The sequence below is a fragment of the Eretmochelys imbricata genome, chromosome 20, assembly GCF_965152235.1.
Source record: "Eretmochelys imbricata isolate rEreImb1 chromosome 20, rEreImb1.hap1, whole genome shotgun sequence".
In the NCBI taxonomy this organism is placed as follows: domain Eukaryota; kingdom Metazoa; phylum Chordata; order Testudines; family Cheloniidae; genus Eretmochelys; species Eretmochelys imbricata.
Genome location: NC_135591.1, coordinates 19,440,274 through 19,455,973, shown reverse-complemented (window position 1 = coordinate 19,455,973; position 15,700 = coordinate 19,440,274). Strand labels below are relative to the sequence as shown.

Below are 15,700 nucleotides of genomic sequence, written 5' to 3'. Positions count from 1 at the left end.
CATAGCCACCTACACCTCTACCCTGATATAACACGACCCGATATAACACGAATTCGGGTACAACACGGTAAAGCAGCACTCCGGGGGGGCGGGGCTGCACGCTCCAGTGGATCAAAGCATGTTCAATATAACGCGGTTTCACCTATAACGCGGTAAAATTTTTTGGCTCCCCAGGACAGCGTTATATCGGGGTAGAGGTGTAGTTAGTTAGAAGACATCAGTCTCCTTCACTCTTCCAGAAATCATTTCCTACTGGGCCAGCTCAGAGCTGTGGCGATGAAAGCCCCTGAAGCTGGTCTTGGGAGAGCAATCATCCAGTTCCCTGCTTTGCTGCACTGTGAAGGAAGTGAGCATGCCTCTCTCGGGCATCACTTCTTTCTCCTGGGACGCCATTAGGGCACTCCAGGCGCAGCTTTCTCCAGCGCCTATAAGCAAAGTGAACAGCGCCGTACCCAGAGGGGGACCCTACCTGGGAGGTGCTCAACTCCATCGGGAGAGAAGTTGCCAAGAGGTGCTGAGCCTCTGCAGCGGCCACTGACTGCTGCCCTCTAGCACCTGGCGAGATCTGGTCCATAGTCAATAACACTGACCCTGGTGCAATCAGACAAGCGTCTCTCTCTCCCCACCAGTGTAGCAGTGGAAACAGTTCTAATAACACAAAATGCCTTGTAATCCCAGGAACCCACGCTCTGCTGCCTTTAAAAAGGGAGCGAGAGAGAGAGAGAAGGAAAGCAATAATAATGAAAGGTTTACCTACCATCTGGCCTTTAGGTGAAGGAGGAGGGGTGGGGGTGGCTTGATGCACAGCTGAGCAAAGATCTCACCACCTAGAAACTTGTGTAGGGGCTGATTTCTTTCTGCATTCATCTCCCACTTAATCTAATTGAAATGGGCATCAATATGTTTGCAGACAGCGCAAAGAGCTGGTTTTCCTTTGCAAAAGTTATGTAGGCACCTGGATCTGAATGGGAGTTAGGCGTCTTAATACCTTTGACGTTCATTTCCCCATCTGAACAGCAGAGGTAATAATACTTATAGTTGCCTACCTTGCAGGGTAGCTGTGGGGCTTAACTCAGGTCCCAACATGCTTTGTAAACTTACAGTGCGGTCGGATCAATGGCTGTTGCAGTTTTAGGCACATTAGAAATACTCATCTCAATTGGAGGAGCTGGAATTTAAAGGGAAGGAATATGATAATAATGTAACGTTTCTCTCAGGTCTTTGATCACGACCTACGTGCACACACACAGACTCACTGAAATGCACCTACCTCTGGGGCAGAGGGTTGCAGCCACTTATTGATGAGTGGCAAGGGCAGGAATTTTGGTCAAAATGCTTTACAGAGCATCTTCCACAAAATAAAAAGAACCGTCCCTTGTTTTTATCTAGCGCTTTTCACCAGTAGATCGCATAGCATTTTACAAAGTAGCTCACTGTCATCATCCCTATTTTACAGATGGGGAGACTGAGGCAAAGTGAGTCACCCAAGGTTGCTCTGTAGAGCAGTATCAGAGCTAGGAAATGTCCCAGTCCTGTGCTCTGTCCAGTAGGCCACGGCACCTCCTTTTTAACAAACTAGTGTGATGACAGGGGGCACTGTGCTGCTGGATGGCATGGGGGAGCCAGTGGCATTGGATTTTCCGAAGGCTTTTGACAAAGTTTCACCTAACCGATCACTGTCCAAACTCCCGACGTCTGGATTAGGAAAGAAGGGGCCAGGGCTGCTCACTGAAGTCCGTGGGAGTTCAGGCAGATCAGTCGAAGGAGGTCCTCCGGCTTTGGAAGCTGCATCAGAATCATTGGGGGTAGCAGTGCAGCTGCCTATGTGAAAAGTAGATTGCAGGAATCAGGCCTGGCTGCACTACGACGTTTTTTCCATCGTTAATGTCTCCGATTCTGTGGTGTGCAAAGTAACCAGCACAAATATGGTTACTATCAAGTGCCAGATGCTCTGCACATTACCAATGCTAGGGCCCCGCTCAATTGTTCAATAAATGCCAGAGCACCAGACACCATATGACCCATCGTGCAAAAGCTTCCTCAAAATCCATCTCCACTGGTCCATGGAATCATAGCTGTTAACGTGGGAAAAGGGCTTCCCGCTTAGCCACTCCTGCCTCCCGGAGTTCCCAAGCTGGTAAACCCATCGTTACCCTTGATTTGTTCAAGCGCCTGAAGGAAACAGACTAATTCACCATCCTGGAAGGTCGCTGAGCTGTTTTTTTCCTACTCTTCTGTTGATAATGTCAAACGAGACGCCCATGAAACGTGATCTCCTGCTTCTCGATTAGAATCAGCCCCAGATGAGCTCCCCCTACTCCTCCCTGGAAGGATCAGAGGGTTGGGATTGCACCTAATAGTATGGGGATGTTTATTCTAAACCAGCCTCACTAGAGCTTTGGTGAGAACTGGCAGGGATTAGGTGGCCAAGGTTCCTGGTTATAAAAGCCTTGGGTCTTTTATTACCTGTCTCGCAAGGAAGGGGAGCAAATACAAACGCACACCCCTGTGCCCACTGCACCATGTCTTACGATTGTCTCTGTACAACTCCTTGTGATCGTAAGTACCTGGCTTGCTTTGCAGGGAATGTCTTTGCGGTAAGGATCCATCGAACAAGCAGACTGTATCAGAGGCCTCAGTCACCTGTTTTCTCACTAGTTTTTGGTAGAGGCGGTTGCTGGGTTTTTCTTTCGGTTAGAAGCAGAGACTGAAATTCACACCGGGTGCTGAACAGTAATCAGAGGAGTTATGCCTGATGGCAGAGAGCTCCATTCTGCATGTGGGCATGAAGCTACTGAGCCACGGGGTTGGGAGTCAGGACTCCTGGGTTCCATTCCCAAGTCTGGGAGCTGTATTCCCGTCCCAGCACTGTGACTAGAACCCCCCATAGGTCCCAACACCAGTCCTGTGCTCAGTCCACTTTGCAACTCCCTTGAAATATACAGGAGGGATTTGGACACCTTTTCCGAATTGCCTTCCTCAGACTTTTCATGTGACCTTTTCTTCTCCTCTTCCGAAATCCAGAAGGTGCCATGAGGCCCAGTGACTCCGTCTCTGAGTCCAGTCCAGGCTCGTCGGCCACACAGTCTGGGGTGCCAACCCAGGTGGTGCAGCAAGTCCAGGCCACACAGCAGGTAGGTGGACAAGCAGGCGATCTTCCTGGGGGCAGCTGGGTGCTGTTAGACTTGTTGCAGGGGAAATAAGTCAGGCTAGAATTGGGCTCCTTGGATTTGTTTGTTGCTTCTGGGCCTGGTGAACATGAAATCATTTCAGCTCTAGTGGTCTAGGGCAGGCTGGGGGGCTGTATGTCTGAATTCTGTTCCGAGCTTGGGGACGGGAAGTGGGAGCTAGTGGTTAGAGCAGGGGGCTGGGAGTCAGGACTCCTAGTTTCTATTCCCAGCTCTAGAAGGGGAGTGTGTCTCGAAGTTACAGGGTTGGGAGGACCAGAAATCAGGACTCCTGGGTTCTGTTCCCAGCTCTGTCACTAAGTTACTGTATGAATTTGGGCAGGTCGCTCCCCGCTCTGTGCCCTAGGACCAAACAGGGCTGATGATACTTCATCCCCTTTGTGAAGTGTGTTGATGCCCTCTCCTTCCAGGTTCTTTGTTAAATGCTGGGGCCTGAGGATAACCGGCGAATGCCTGGGTGCTGTTGCTGTAATCACTCCTGCTTCCTCCATTCACCTTGAACTCTGGGTGTTTTGTTTGACAGAGGCTGTTGGTTCAAGCCAGCGTGCAGGCTAAGCCACCGTCGGTATCCCCCCTCCAGCTAACAGGTGTGCAAGTGCCCCAGCAGGTAAGTGATGTTTCAGAAAGCCCCAGGCCCTGTGCTTTTCCACGCTTCCCCCCCGCAACTCCCTGTGCTTGGCACTCTTGCAACTCACAGCGTCCCAGTGTTAAACTGCCCCCCAAACATAGCTGTAGGCCCAGCTCCCTCACTGCTCGCTGAGTTCATTCGCACACCGAGAATTAGCAGCCTGAGGGTCTGACCCTCCTTTCCCTTCAACCAGCGCAGAGCAGGAGTAACTCCTCGGGAACGATGGAGTTCCGCCGCTGTAAAAGCCCGAGGAAAATCTGGCTGCATGAGGGGCACCTGATCGTGCTGACCCAGGGAAATAACAGGGCTTCTGCGACACGCCATGTTAGCGGCTAGGAGATTAGAAGTTAGAGATGGGCAAGAATCATTCAGATCAATTAATCCAACTTGTGCAGGGGAAGCTTATTGTTGAGTGAGATTGGGGTCCAGATTTAGTGGTGCCTTAAATGGGGTTGCGTGTTGGGTGTAATGCTGGTCAGAAGACTGGATGGAAGTGGGTTGGATCCAGGCCTCATTGACATCAGTGCAGGGGAGCTGGAACAATTTGTATAGTGGGGGTGCTGAGAGCCATTGAACCAAACTGTAAACCCTGTATATGATGGAAATGGCTGAAAGCTGGGGGGGAGGGAGCCCCCCCAGCACCAGCATCTCTGTGTTAGTGGCTAAACGGTGGATTGTCTTACATGGGAGCAGGATTTTACTTAGCTGGTGTCAGGGGGCATGAAACAGGAAAAGCAAATCACAGGAGGATGGACAATAAAAGAAGCTCTGCCAACTCATTTATCTTCCCTGTCTGTTATTTGCTTTTCCGGCTACTTCCCCAGGCCTTCCACCCCCTTGATGTGTAATTGTCATGCATTTTGCAACTCCCTGCTGTGTAATTGTCATGCGTTTTGCACAGCACCCTCTGTTGTTCCTACATGTCACAGGGCCTCACAGCTGCTGGGTGAGTTCTGCCTCCTTTGTACTAATCTGACTCAGCCACTGATGTGTGTAATTGACATATGTTTTGCATGCCCACTGAATGCCAGAGGGGTTTATAGCATCTATAGCGGATTCTCCACTCACTTTGCACCCCACGTAACTGACGCCATTATTTATGGCCCTCTCTGATTCTGGATCAGAGGCCTTACTGCCCTATCTTATTCCAGGTCTGAATGTAGCCCTAGGATTTAAGTGGTAACTGGACCCATTGGGCTCAATTAATCCCTGGTCATATAGGGCCAGATCCAACTCTCATTGACATCAATAGGAGCCTTTTCACCTACTTTAATGGGAATTTAATCAGACCCTTTATGGAGTGCTTGGGTTACTTGCTCCCAGCATTGTTCTCACTGGAATGCACAGCAGCAAAGATGGCTCAGGCATCAGAAGACGCAGAGGCTCCTCCTGCAGTGCCGGCAAAGGGGGAGCAGGGCTGTTTGGCCTGTGGAAGGGACCTTCTAAAAACAGTGACCATTTCTTAAGAAAGGAGGGTGGTCATGTGATTAAAGCACAGAATCAACACCCAGATGTCAGAAGATCTGGGTTCTATTCCCGGTTCACCCACTGACTGTCTGTCTGGTGGACTTTGAGGGCATGCAAGACTCCTCAATTCTATTCCCAGCTCTGGGAAAGGAGTGGTGAGTGGTCAGAGCAGGGGGCTGGGAGTCAGGACTCCTGGATTCTCATCCAAACTGTCTCTGTGACTTTGAACCAATCACATACTCTCTCTACCACTTAGTTTCCCAATCTGCAAATCCGGGGTAATTCTTACCAACTTCTCCTGGGGCAGGCAGTATGAGTCAGAATAGTATGGGGGATGCCCTCTGACAGAAGGTGCTATCTTTATAAAGCATTACATTTGTAATGAAGATGCAGCTGTAGTCATATGGACAGGCATCTGGAGACTGCAAGAAGGTTTGTGAGTTTCTATCATCTAGCACAGCTGACGGGGCACTAATCACGCACTAATCATGATCTAAACAATGATTTAATCCATGTCTGGGACAGACTGGAGCATGCCCAGCACAAGGGAGACTCAGTTCTGTGCAAACTCTGGTCCCCTCTGCCTCTGGCTTTTCCTTTTCACGTTTAAAAAAAAAAAAAAATGCCAGGCAAGAAGTTGTCTTGCCTTGAATTTATCAGTGATTGAAACTCATGTGGATTTGACAGCTACGCACAAGCAGTGGGGTTGCAGACACTGAACTAGGCAAGATTAGGGAGAGGAAGCAACATTCCCATGTTTCCAGTCCGTGGTTGGTTTGGCAGCTTCCTTCCTCCTTATGAAATGAATAAAATATATCCTAAAGCAGTTCACAGACTACACGCAGCAGCACTGAAATGCAGCTGCCTCTGGGAGATAGCTCACAACCAGATGGTACAGTGGGAAACTTTGGCCAAGGACAGAGTTAAACGATCTCCCTTAGAAAAGAAGCACATCATGAGATCTTTCTTATCCCAGCACCTCTGTTTAAAAGATGTCGTCTAAAAGCCCCTGAAGGATTAACATTTAAATAACCCCTGGATTTGGGTTGCTGAGATATTTCTAGTCTGATGTTCAGACCCCAAATCTGTCGCCTCTGCTGATATCGAGGAGAGCGACTCCTGTGTGATGATTCTTCATACCGAACCTGCCAGGTTAATGGTGGGAGCATTTGCAGCAATGGTGGACATTGCTGGGCATGGCTACAGTGCTTTACAGGAGGAAAAGGAAGTTGCAGCTAGCACATCGCATGGAGACTCAGAGTCATGGAAATGTGCAGCTGGAAGGGACCTCGAGAGGTCGTCTAGTCCAGCCCCCAGCACTGAGGCAGGACCAAATTAACCCAGACCATCCCTGACAGTGGTTTGTCCAACCTGTTCTTAAAAACCTCCAATGAGGGGGTTCCCCAGCCTCCTTTGGAAGCCTGTTCCAGAGCTTGACTATCCTTGCTAGAAAGTTTTTCCTAATATCTAACATAAATCCTTGCTGCAGATTAAGATGATGCCTTCTTGTCCTACTTCAGTGGATGTGGAGAACAGCTTATCATTGTCCTCTTTGTAACAGCCCTTAGCATATTTGAAGACTTGCCTCAGGTTTCCCCGCCAGTCTGCTTTTCTCCAGACTAAACATGCCCAGGGTTTTTAATCTTTCCTCTTAGGTCAGGTTTTCTAAACCTTCCATCATTTTTGTTGCTCTCCTGTGGACTCTCTCCAGTTTGTTCACATCTTTCTTAAAGTGTGGCACCCTGTAGCCAGGACTCCAGCTATGGCCTAACCCATGCTGAGCAGAGCCGGACAATTACCTCCAATGTCTTAAATGCCACACTCCTGCAAATACAGCCCAGAATGATATTACCCTTTTTCACAACTCCATCACATTGTTGGCTCCTATTAAATATTTCATTTGTGATCCATTACAACTCTCAGCTCCTTTTCAGCAGTGCTACCCTCTGGCCAGTTATTGCCCATTTTGTAGTTGTGCATTTGACTTTTCCTTCTTAAGCCTGGTCTTGTCTTTACTGAATTTCACTTTGTTGATTTCAGACCTGTTCTCCAATTTTTCAAAGTGGTTTTGAATTCTAACCCTGTCCTCCAAAGTGTTTGCAACCCCTCCCAACTTGGTGTCATGTTCAGATTTTATAAGTATACTCTCCATTCCATTATTCAAGTCATTAATGAAAACACCGAATGGCACCAGTTTCAGGACAGACCCCTGCAAGACCCTAGTAGATACGTTCCCCCAGTTTGACAGCAAACTGTTGATAACTACTGAGGATGGTCTTTAAACCTGTTTTGTACCCATTTTACAGTAATTTCATCTAGACCACATTTTCCTAGCTTTCTTATGAGAATGTTACTTGGGACTGTCAAAAGCCTGCCTGAAATCATCTCCTAAGCAGAACACGCTACAGAGGAGATCTGTGCTTCCCAGCTTCTGCTGGGTTCTATTCCCTATTAGATCTATGACAAGGTTCTGATGTTGATTTACAGTGACCCTAATGGGTCAGACCTCCTCCATCACAAAGCCTTCTCCATAGCGAGATGTCAGGGTGAGTCAGCGCTCACCACGACGCCAGACAGATCAGAACCCTACAGCCAATCGCGCATGCAAAGATTTGGACAGAGTCTTGGCTGTCTGATCTGGACAGATCTTACTGGAATTTGAAATCGGTGTGTAGTGCCTAAAACCTCAGTGATGGGCTCTTCAGACATGCCAGTTGAGGTCCATCTGTTTGGACTAGCATGATGAACACTATAGCAGGAAGAGAGCCTGAGACACAAGCCCTTCTATTAGAGCTTAACTTTGTATATTCACTAATGTTTTATCCAGTCAGATTTTAAAGTCCCAAGTGTTGGGGCTCCCACCCCTCCCTTTGGAGAGGCTCTTCCACAGCCAGGTCTCCAAGCCAAGATGCTGTCCCAGACAGTTTCCCATTATTCCTAGTTGGCCCAGCTTTCACGCCTGCTTCACAGTACCCTGGGTTAACCTTTGTCTGTTTCGGCTAACATTCTACTTAGGAATGACCTGAAAAGCCTTTTCCTGGGTAATGAAGTTGCCTTGACAGTGCAGTGCTAAAGGAACTGCAGATAACCTAAAACCACGTCTCAGTTGTCTGCATGCCGGGCTGGTGAAGAAACCACCTATCAACTGGCTGCAAAGATTTTCTGCATGCTGGCATCTCCTGAAGGTGGATCAAGGAGAAGAGAATGGGACCCAAATGCTGCATCATGCCTCCAGGTTTTGGCGGGTTGCAGTTGCATTTGGAAAGGGAAATAAAAAAATCCTTGGCCAGCGTGCATGATGGAAGGCAGCCATTCCTCAGAGCTACAAAAAGGAAACGCAACAGAATTTGCCCCATTGCATTTTATTTTCACTGACTCAAAGAAGGTAGAGATGGAAGAGCCCTTAGATCCTTAGTCTACCCTGTTTCCCAGCCAGTGTATTTCTCGCTTTGCTTGTCTAGTGTTTAAAATCCCCAAGTAATGGCACCCCCCCATCCTTGGGACACAAGTGGACAGCCTGTTTGATATTGGCCAGACACAAGCAGATGAAGGTTTCTGCTCCCCAGGGAACCAAAGAAGTCATTTTGGTTTAGGCTCGGTTCTGTTGGCAAATCCAGATAAATACTGAACATGCTGAATGGAAATTGACTGTACCTGCGAGTACTGTTCCTAATGACACTCTGGCTTGGGCTGTGCTGGTGAGTATTGTTACCCAAAGCCAATGCAGCTTCACTTACGCTCTGGACTAGCGCCGGCTGCCCGACTCGGGCAGTCCTCTGGACCAGCGCCGGCCAGGACCAGCCCTGCTCCCCAGCGGCCAGCAGAACTTGGCATTGCTCTGACTGCGAGGTGGTCATTAACCAGGACTTCTTTTGTATCATCCCTTTGCAGCGGCTGGTGGTGCCGAGTACTTCCCAGGCTAGCAAAGGAAGCCAAGTCTCGTTGGCTGTGCACAGTGTTCAGCAGCAGGTCCATTCTCCACCTGAGGTGGGTGGCGGGATGTTCGTTCCTCCCTAACCTGGGGAAAAGCATGACCAGGTGCCTAGACAGCCACAAAGTGGGAAGATTTGTTTGCATTGCTCTTTGTCGCTCATTATTTACCCCCCTTTCAGTTCACCACCAGCATCCTTGTCTCATCGCTGCAGCATTTCACATTCACAGCTAGACATCAGCCTCTTCCTGGGGAATGATTCAGCCACCCCACTTGCAAGTGTTTAGCTCTGGGTTTATGTTTTGGCCCCAGCTCTGGCCCAGAGTTTGACAGTTTGGCCCCAGATCCTGTCCAGACCTCAAGCCAGGGCAGGGGCATGTTCAAGGGATATTTGTTTGATGGTTTAATGATCCCCATTACGTCTTGAGTAACTGGCAGGTCTGGAAAGCTGCTCTTGGTCACTCACAATCACGCGGCATTGAGCATTCGGGCTGAAGTGTTCGTTTACAAGTGACGGGGCTCAGTGCAGGGAGAACCGGCCTGCGTTCGACAGGTCTGGCTAGATGAGCTAACGGCAACTAGAGATCTAGGCTGATCTTGGTTTTGACACAGGAAGGGGATTGGTGGGGGATGCATGAGGCACGGAGTGGGGAATCAAGCCACCATATTTTGTGTGTCCTTGGCATAGACTCACCATTCTGGAGCACCTCCTCGTGGCAAGATCTGGCATTGCAGCTCCTCTGGAGTTCAGGGGTCTGTGCAGTGACTTGGCCCTCCAGCCAGCTCACACTGAGTGCCCCAGCCCTTCTGGGGTAACCAAGGCCCAGCTCAAAGAATGAAAACTTCCCCCCTTCCCAGGTCCCACCCTTCAGAGTCTTTGCCGCTCTGCAGAGTTCTTCTGCGCTCTGTGACAGAGTACTGCCCCCTGGGCCTTCTCCCTGGAGGCCTGTCTCCTGCCCAGCCACTAAGCCTCAGACTTCTTCTTCCCTCAGGCCTGCTTTATGTATCTCTGGCTGCCCTCTCCCTTCAGGGATGGTCCCAGAGTACAAGCCGCTCCCTGCAGATCCCTTTGTAGTTCCATTCTCAGAGAGCAGAAAATCCCTTCTTCCTGTCTCCTGGGTCTCTCCTATTGGCCCTGCAGTCCTTCCTTTATAGGGCCCGCCCAGCCGGTTTCTCCCCAGCTGGGGCTAATCCTTCATTGCCCTCCAGATGCCCCAGAAGGGGCTAATTGGGCTGTCAGTCTTCCTGTAACCCTGTCACTGCCAGCGTGGGGTATACACAATCCTCATGACCTAAAGGGACATTGGCCCAGATCCTCCATACAATGTAGGCACTTCACCCCATTGAAATCAGTCAGAGTGAGGCTCTTACGCACCTTTGAGGGTCTGGGCCTTTGTCATGCTCCGCACCTGACCCTGCGCTCTGTGGGGCTGTCCTGTTGAACTCAGCAGGACCCTTGTGGGGAGTGAGGGCTGCAGGGTCAGACCCTCAGGATCTGCTTTTGGCACATTTTAGTGCAGGCCAGAATGTCCTAATGATGTGTATAAATGATTCACCGTAAAGCTGTTTGTTAATAAATGTAAGTAACTTCCCCCGCTATATTTGCACAACTTCCCTCGCACCCCCAGCCTTGTGGGGGTTTGTGGCCGGAAAGGGCAGCTGGCAAAACAGAGTCTGCTTTCACTTGCTGTGCTGAGCGAAATAATGAAAGTAAAGTAGGACTCCTGGTTTCTGTTCTCAGCCCTGGAAGGGAGTAGGGTGTAGCAGAGCAGGGGGCTGGGAGCCAAGACTCCTGGTTTCTGGTATCAGCCCTGGAGCGTAGCAGGGTGTAGTGATCAGAGCAGGGGGCTGAGAGCCAGGACTCCTGGGTTCTGGTCTCAGCCCTGGAGGGAAAGGGAGTGTAGCAGAGCGGGCAGTTCCTACAACAGCTGTAACCTAACAGCTCTCAGCCCTCTGCGTTCTCATTGACTGCTCCCCAGCAGCTCTGACGGCCCCTTTCACCCCATTCACTCCCTTAAGGGGCTGGTCCCCAAGGGTGGTTAGGAGCTGAAGGACATTTGAGGATCTGGCCCTGCTTCCTAGCAGCTCTAACTAGCACTGTTCCCCTCCCGCTAATGCAGAGTCCAGTGAAATCAGAGGTTTGCCCTTAATTTTTTGGGGAGGGGGTAGGGACGGACCAAGATGTTTCTTGTTCTGCTTCTGCTCCTGTTCTAAAGTGATTAATTAATCAGGGACTTTGGTCCAGATCCTCCCAGGTCTTTAGGTGCCTAACTCCCATTGATTTCAGTGGGCATTAGGCATCTGAGCACCTTGCAGGAGCTGAGACCGGTAAGTGTTTTTTGCAATTTACTGACCTTGTGTGTGAGTAAAGTGACATAGCTTCCATCAGGACCAAACCTGGGGCTCTCTGGAAGGTCCCCACTGTGCCAAGGACTCTCAGGGGCCCAGCCAATGAAAGGAATCTTTGTAGGAAGAGACAAAATGTTACGAAATTCTTCCCAGTATTAACAACTCAGAGAAGGACCTTTGGCAGCGTGTGATCTCTTAGCGTGGCAATGTCTCTTTTGTCCATCCTGGTTTTTACACACCATAGATGTGCAGCAAATTTGTAAGGAAGAGCTTGCTAGCAGAACTGGCAAGGGGTGAGCTTCCCTTCCCTTCCCCGCCATGAAGGGAGTGATTGGATGGGGTCACATGATGGAAGCACGTGACTCAGACCCAGTCCTGTTGGCCTGGGACATATGAAGGGAGCAGGAGTTCAGGCCAGGAGCAGGGAGGCTGCAGTACAGTTGTGCTAAAGGAGGCAAAGAGATACTTTAGAAACCACAGTTGGGAGCAAATTATCAAGCGTGAACTGAGTGCTCACCACTGCAGGACACTAGAATAGCTAACGCAGCCCCAGCCCCAAGGAGTGTTGCCTAGTGGTTAGAGCTTTGGACTGGACTCAAGAGACATGGGGTCCGTTCCCAGCTCTGTTGCTGGCCTGCTGGGTGACCTTTAGCAAGTCAGTTCATTGCTCTGTGCCTCAGTTTCCCCCACCAGTAAAATAGGGTTATGCTACTGACCTCCTTTATAAAGTGCTTTGAGATCTACTGATGTAAAGCGCTGGATAAGAGCTAGGAATTATTATTATCATCACATTTTAAAGCTAGGCAAAGATCAGGCAAGAATGCTCTTGGTGATGCAGGGGATGACAGCAATATAGAAAGGAAACGCTCTTTTGGTTACACATTCTGAATTAACTTGTGGAACTCTCTGCCACTGGATGTTATTGGGACCAAGAGCATAACTGGATTCACAAAAGGGTGGGGCATTTACATGAATAATAGGAACAATTACATTAGATTGAATAACGAATAGGCGCAAACCCTGCCTGAGAGGTGGTAGGAAGAAACATCCCCTTTGAAGCAGCTGTGACTGCTTGCTATGGAAGATGGGGTAGTGGATCCAGTCTAGCACTTCCTATATTCTTCACATTGTCTCCCCAGGGGGAGGGGGGAAGGGTGGCATCACAGTATCGGTGCTCTTATCTACCCACTTCCTGGGTTGATGTCACTTCCTGTTGTTCCTGTCTTAACCTGCATGATTTTCATCTGTTCCACAAAGCACCATCCAGATCTGGCAGCTAGCAAAGTCAACCCTCAGAACAGCACACGGCTGTGGGTGGTGGGGTTGGCAGAGCCAGGAGCTCCCAGGAGGGATCTGAAACAGGAAGGAGGGGGTATGTGTTACGGGAACACAATCTGTGTTACTCCTTCCCACTAAGCAGCCGATAAAACACCACCTCCTTGTTTTTCCAGCACTCCCCTGTCCAGAGCAACAACTCCACTGCCAAACCAGGACAAGTGCAGCAGCTTCAGGTGCATGGAGTCCAGCAAGTGCCCGTCTCACAAGAGGTGCTGTATGGTTGCAGATCCCAAAGTAACCCCCTCCTGGGGGTTCACCCGAGCCCTGTCTGGCGGGGAAAGAAAAGCCACTGCGGGGTGATGGTAGTAAATGCTCTCAAGAGCTTGGCTTTGGAGCTCCATTGGTGTGAGCGTGGATCCCAGATCTGAGATCTAGATTCCCCATTGCAACAGTGTCCCCATTGCAACAGCTGCCCAATACAATTTTAGCATCTTTTCCCCCCAGTAGCAACTCACAGCTGTTGAGGTTTCAAAGAGGCGGCAGCTCAGACCATCTCTGCTACCTAGAAACAAACATGAACCTTGCAAAGTTTTGTTATTGGCATGCAGATACAGTCCAGGCAACATCAGAGTTATGTAAAAAGAAAAGGAGTCCTTGTGGCACCTTAGAGACTAACCAATTTATTTGAGCATGAGCTTTCGTGAGCTACAGCTCACTTCATCAGAGTTATGTGGCCACTCACTGGCCCCAGCCCTGCCCTGTGGGGCGAGAGGGGGAATTCAGTCTCCGGGGTCTATTCCATCCTTGGTGGTGAAGCTGCCCTCCAGGAGGGCTCTTAGCATTTCCAGCAGTGCCTGTTTGAGTTAGATGAGGACACTCGGGGGTATAAATGGTGGTGACTTGAAAACTGATCAAAGCAAATACTTTCTCCCACAACACAGAATCAGACTGTGGAACTCCCTGCCATAGGAAGTCATTGAGGCTAAGAACTTAGCAAGATTCAAAAAGGGACTGGCCACTCCTATGGATAACAAGAATATCCAGGATTGGAAGAGATGTTACATTTCCTGCCTCAGGGTTTAAGCCAATCTCTGCCTGTTATGGTCTGTCTACACTGCAGAGGGGAGGTGTGATTGCAGCATGCATAGACAAACCCGAGCGAGTGAGATCAAAACAACAGGAGCAGCGAAGCCACAGCACGGCTGGCAATGGCCATTTGAACGTGTAGCCAGGGTCCTGGGGAGGCAGAACCAGCCCATGCCACTGCCCATCCTGCCACAACTTTGCTGTTGTTGGCACTTGAGCTAGCCTGGGCACATCTACACACGCTCCAACCCACACCTCCCGACTGCAGTGTAGACAGACTCTTGAGACCAGACTGAGAGAGAACGTGGAGCAGATTGTCCAACATCTGCTTCTGGAGGGTTCTTACGCCTCCCTCGGACACATCTGGTGCTGGCCTCTCTCTGAGGCAGGATGCTGGGCTGCTCGGCTCCAGCCTGGCCATTCCTATATTCCTAACTCATTCCACCCAGGAGCCATCAGGTAGGAGCAGCTGTTGGTTACTACAAGCTTGGGCTGGGCTATAAGTGACCCAGGTAGCGAGTGCCATCAAAGCAAAGACGGCCTTTCTGGGTCTCTCTGTTCATTGCCTTGCACTAACAGACCCCTTTGTTGGCAGCCTTAGCACTGAGGCCAGAGAAATGGAGCTCCCCTCTCACCCCAGCGATTGCTCTGATGCAGGGCGGTGTGTATGCACCAGGGCACATGCCCTGCCTGATTGTGATCTCCGATAAACAGCCTTGGACTCTCTTGGGCTGTCAGGTGGCACCTTTCACCAGCACGGATTTCACTCCAGGAGGTTGTTGATGGCCTGTGTGTTTGCCTCCACAGCGCTCGGTCGTGCAGACCACCCCCCAGACCCCGAAAGCGGGCACAGTACAACAGCTGACAGTGCAAGGACTCCAGCAGGTTCACGTCGCTCAAGAGGTAGAGCTTTCCAGTCACATAGCGAGCTGCCTGGGGGCTGTGCCCTTCGGCTAGTTCTGAGGCAGACATCCTCTGCCCTCAGCCGTGGTGCTCCTGAGCTAGACCGACAGTCGTCTCTTTGCAGAGTAGCTGATCCCAGCATGGGCAGAGAGTTCAAGGTTAGAAGGGACCATTAGGTTATCTGGGCTGACCTCCCCTGGAGGAGCATCTCTCACCAAATCAATCCCTGGCCACTGCAGGCGTGTCTCGCTCCCTCCTATTCTCTGCCTCTGGCACCCAGTTTCTGATGGCTGAACCACCTGGTCTGACAAAAGTCACTGGGCTGAATGGGGGGGGGCGGGGGGAGGTGTGTCTGTGTCTGCATGATGTAATGGCCTGTGATGTACAGGAGATCCGATTGGATGAGGTCATAGAAATAACACAGGCCATGGAATTTCAGCCAGTTTCTCCTGTACTGAGCACACTTCCTGGTTTGCTGGCCACACTTTCAGAGAGGGAAGAGACCTGATAGGTCCCGTCCAACCCATTCCCTTGGCGGTCCATGCCCCATTGGTCCCTGTTCATCCAGGCCATTTTCCATTCTCTGAGCAAGGGAGCTTCCAGCCTGTGCTTTTCTTCCCATTACTTGTATTGGGGGTAGACCCAGGGAGGGTGGTAAGGGACAGAGTTGGCATAAGAACCAGTGGGGACAAACTGACCAGGAATAGATTGAGGCTGGCTATGAGAAGCAGGTTTCTGCCCCTCACAGGAGGCAGGGTCTGGGACAGCCTCCAATAGGAGCAGTGGGGACAACAACCTAACTCCTCTGAAGGTGGTGTTTGCTCAGCGTGTGAATGGCATGAGGTGACAGAGTGGCCTGGACATGATGAG

General features: G+C 50.3%; 1 protein-coding gene across 4 annotated transcripts in view; it reads left to right on the top strand.

Moving 5' to 3' along the window:
• Positions 1 to 15,700, top strand: part of RFX1 (regulatory factor X1) — a 53,646-nt gene that overhangs the window by 13,362 nt on the left and 24,584 nt on the right. Inside the window, exons 3-7 of one of the 4 annotated variants that reach the window (XM_077838563.1) lie at positions 3,025 to 3,134; positions 3,712 to 3,795; positions 9,175 to 9,270; positions 13,015 to 13,110; positions 14,735 to 14,830. In XM_077838563.1, the coding sequence (XP_077694689.1) occupies positions 3,025 to 3,134; positions 3,712 to 3,795; positions 9,175 to 9,270; positions 13,015 to 13,110; positions 14,735 to 14,830 (482 nt within the window). The remainder of the gene's footprint in view (positions 1 to 3,024; positions 3,135 to 3,711; positions 3,796 to 9,174; positions 9,271 to 13,014; positions 13,111 to 14,734; positions 14,831 to 15,700) is intronic. The other 3 variants (XM_077838564.1, XM_077838565.1, XM_077838566.1) reach the window with 3 other exon arrangements.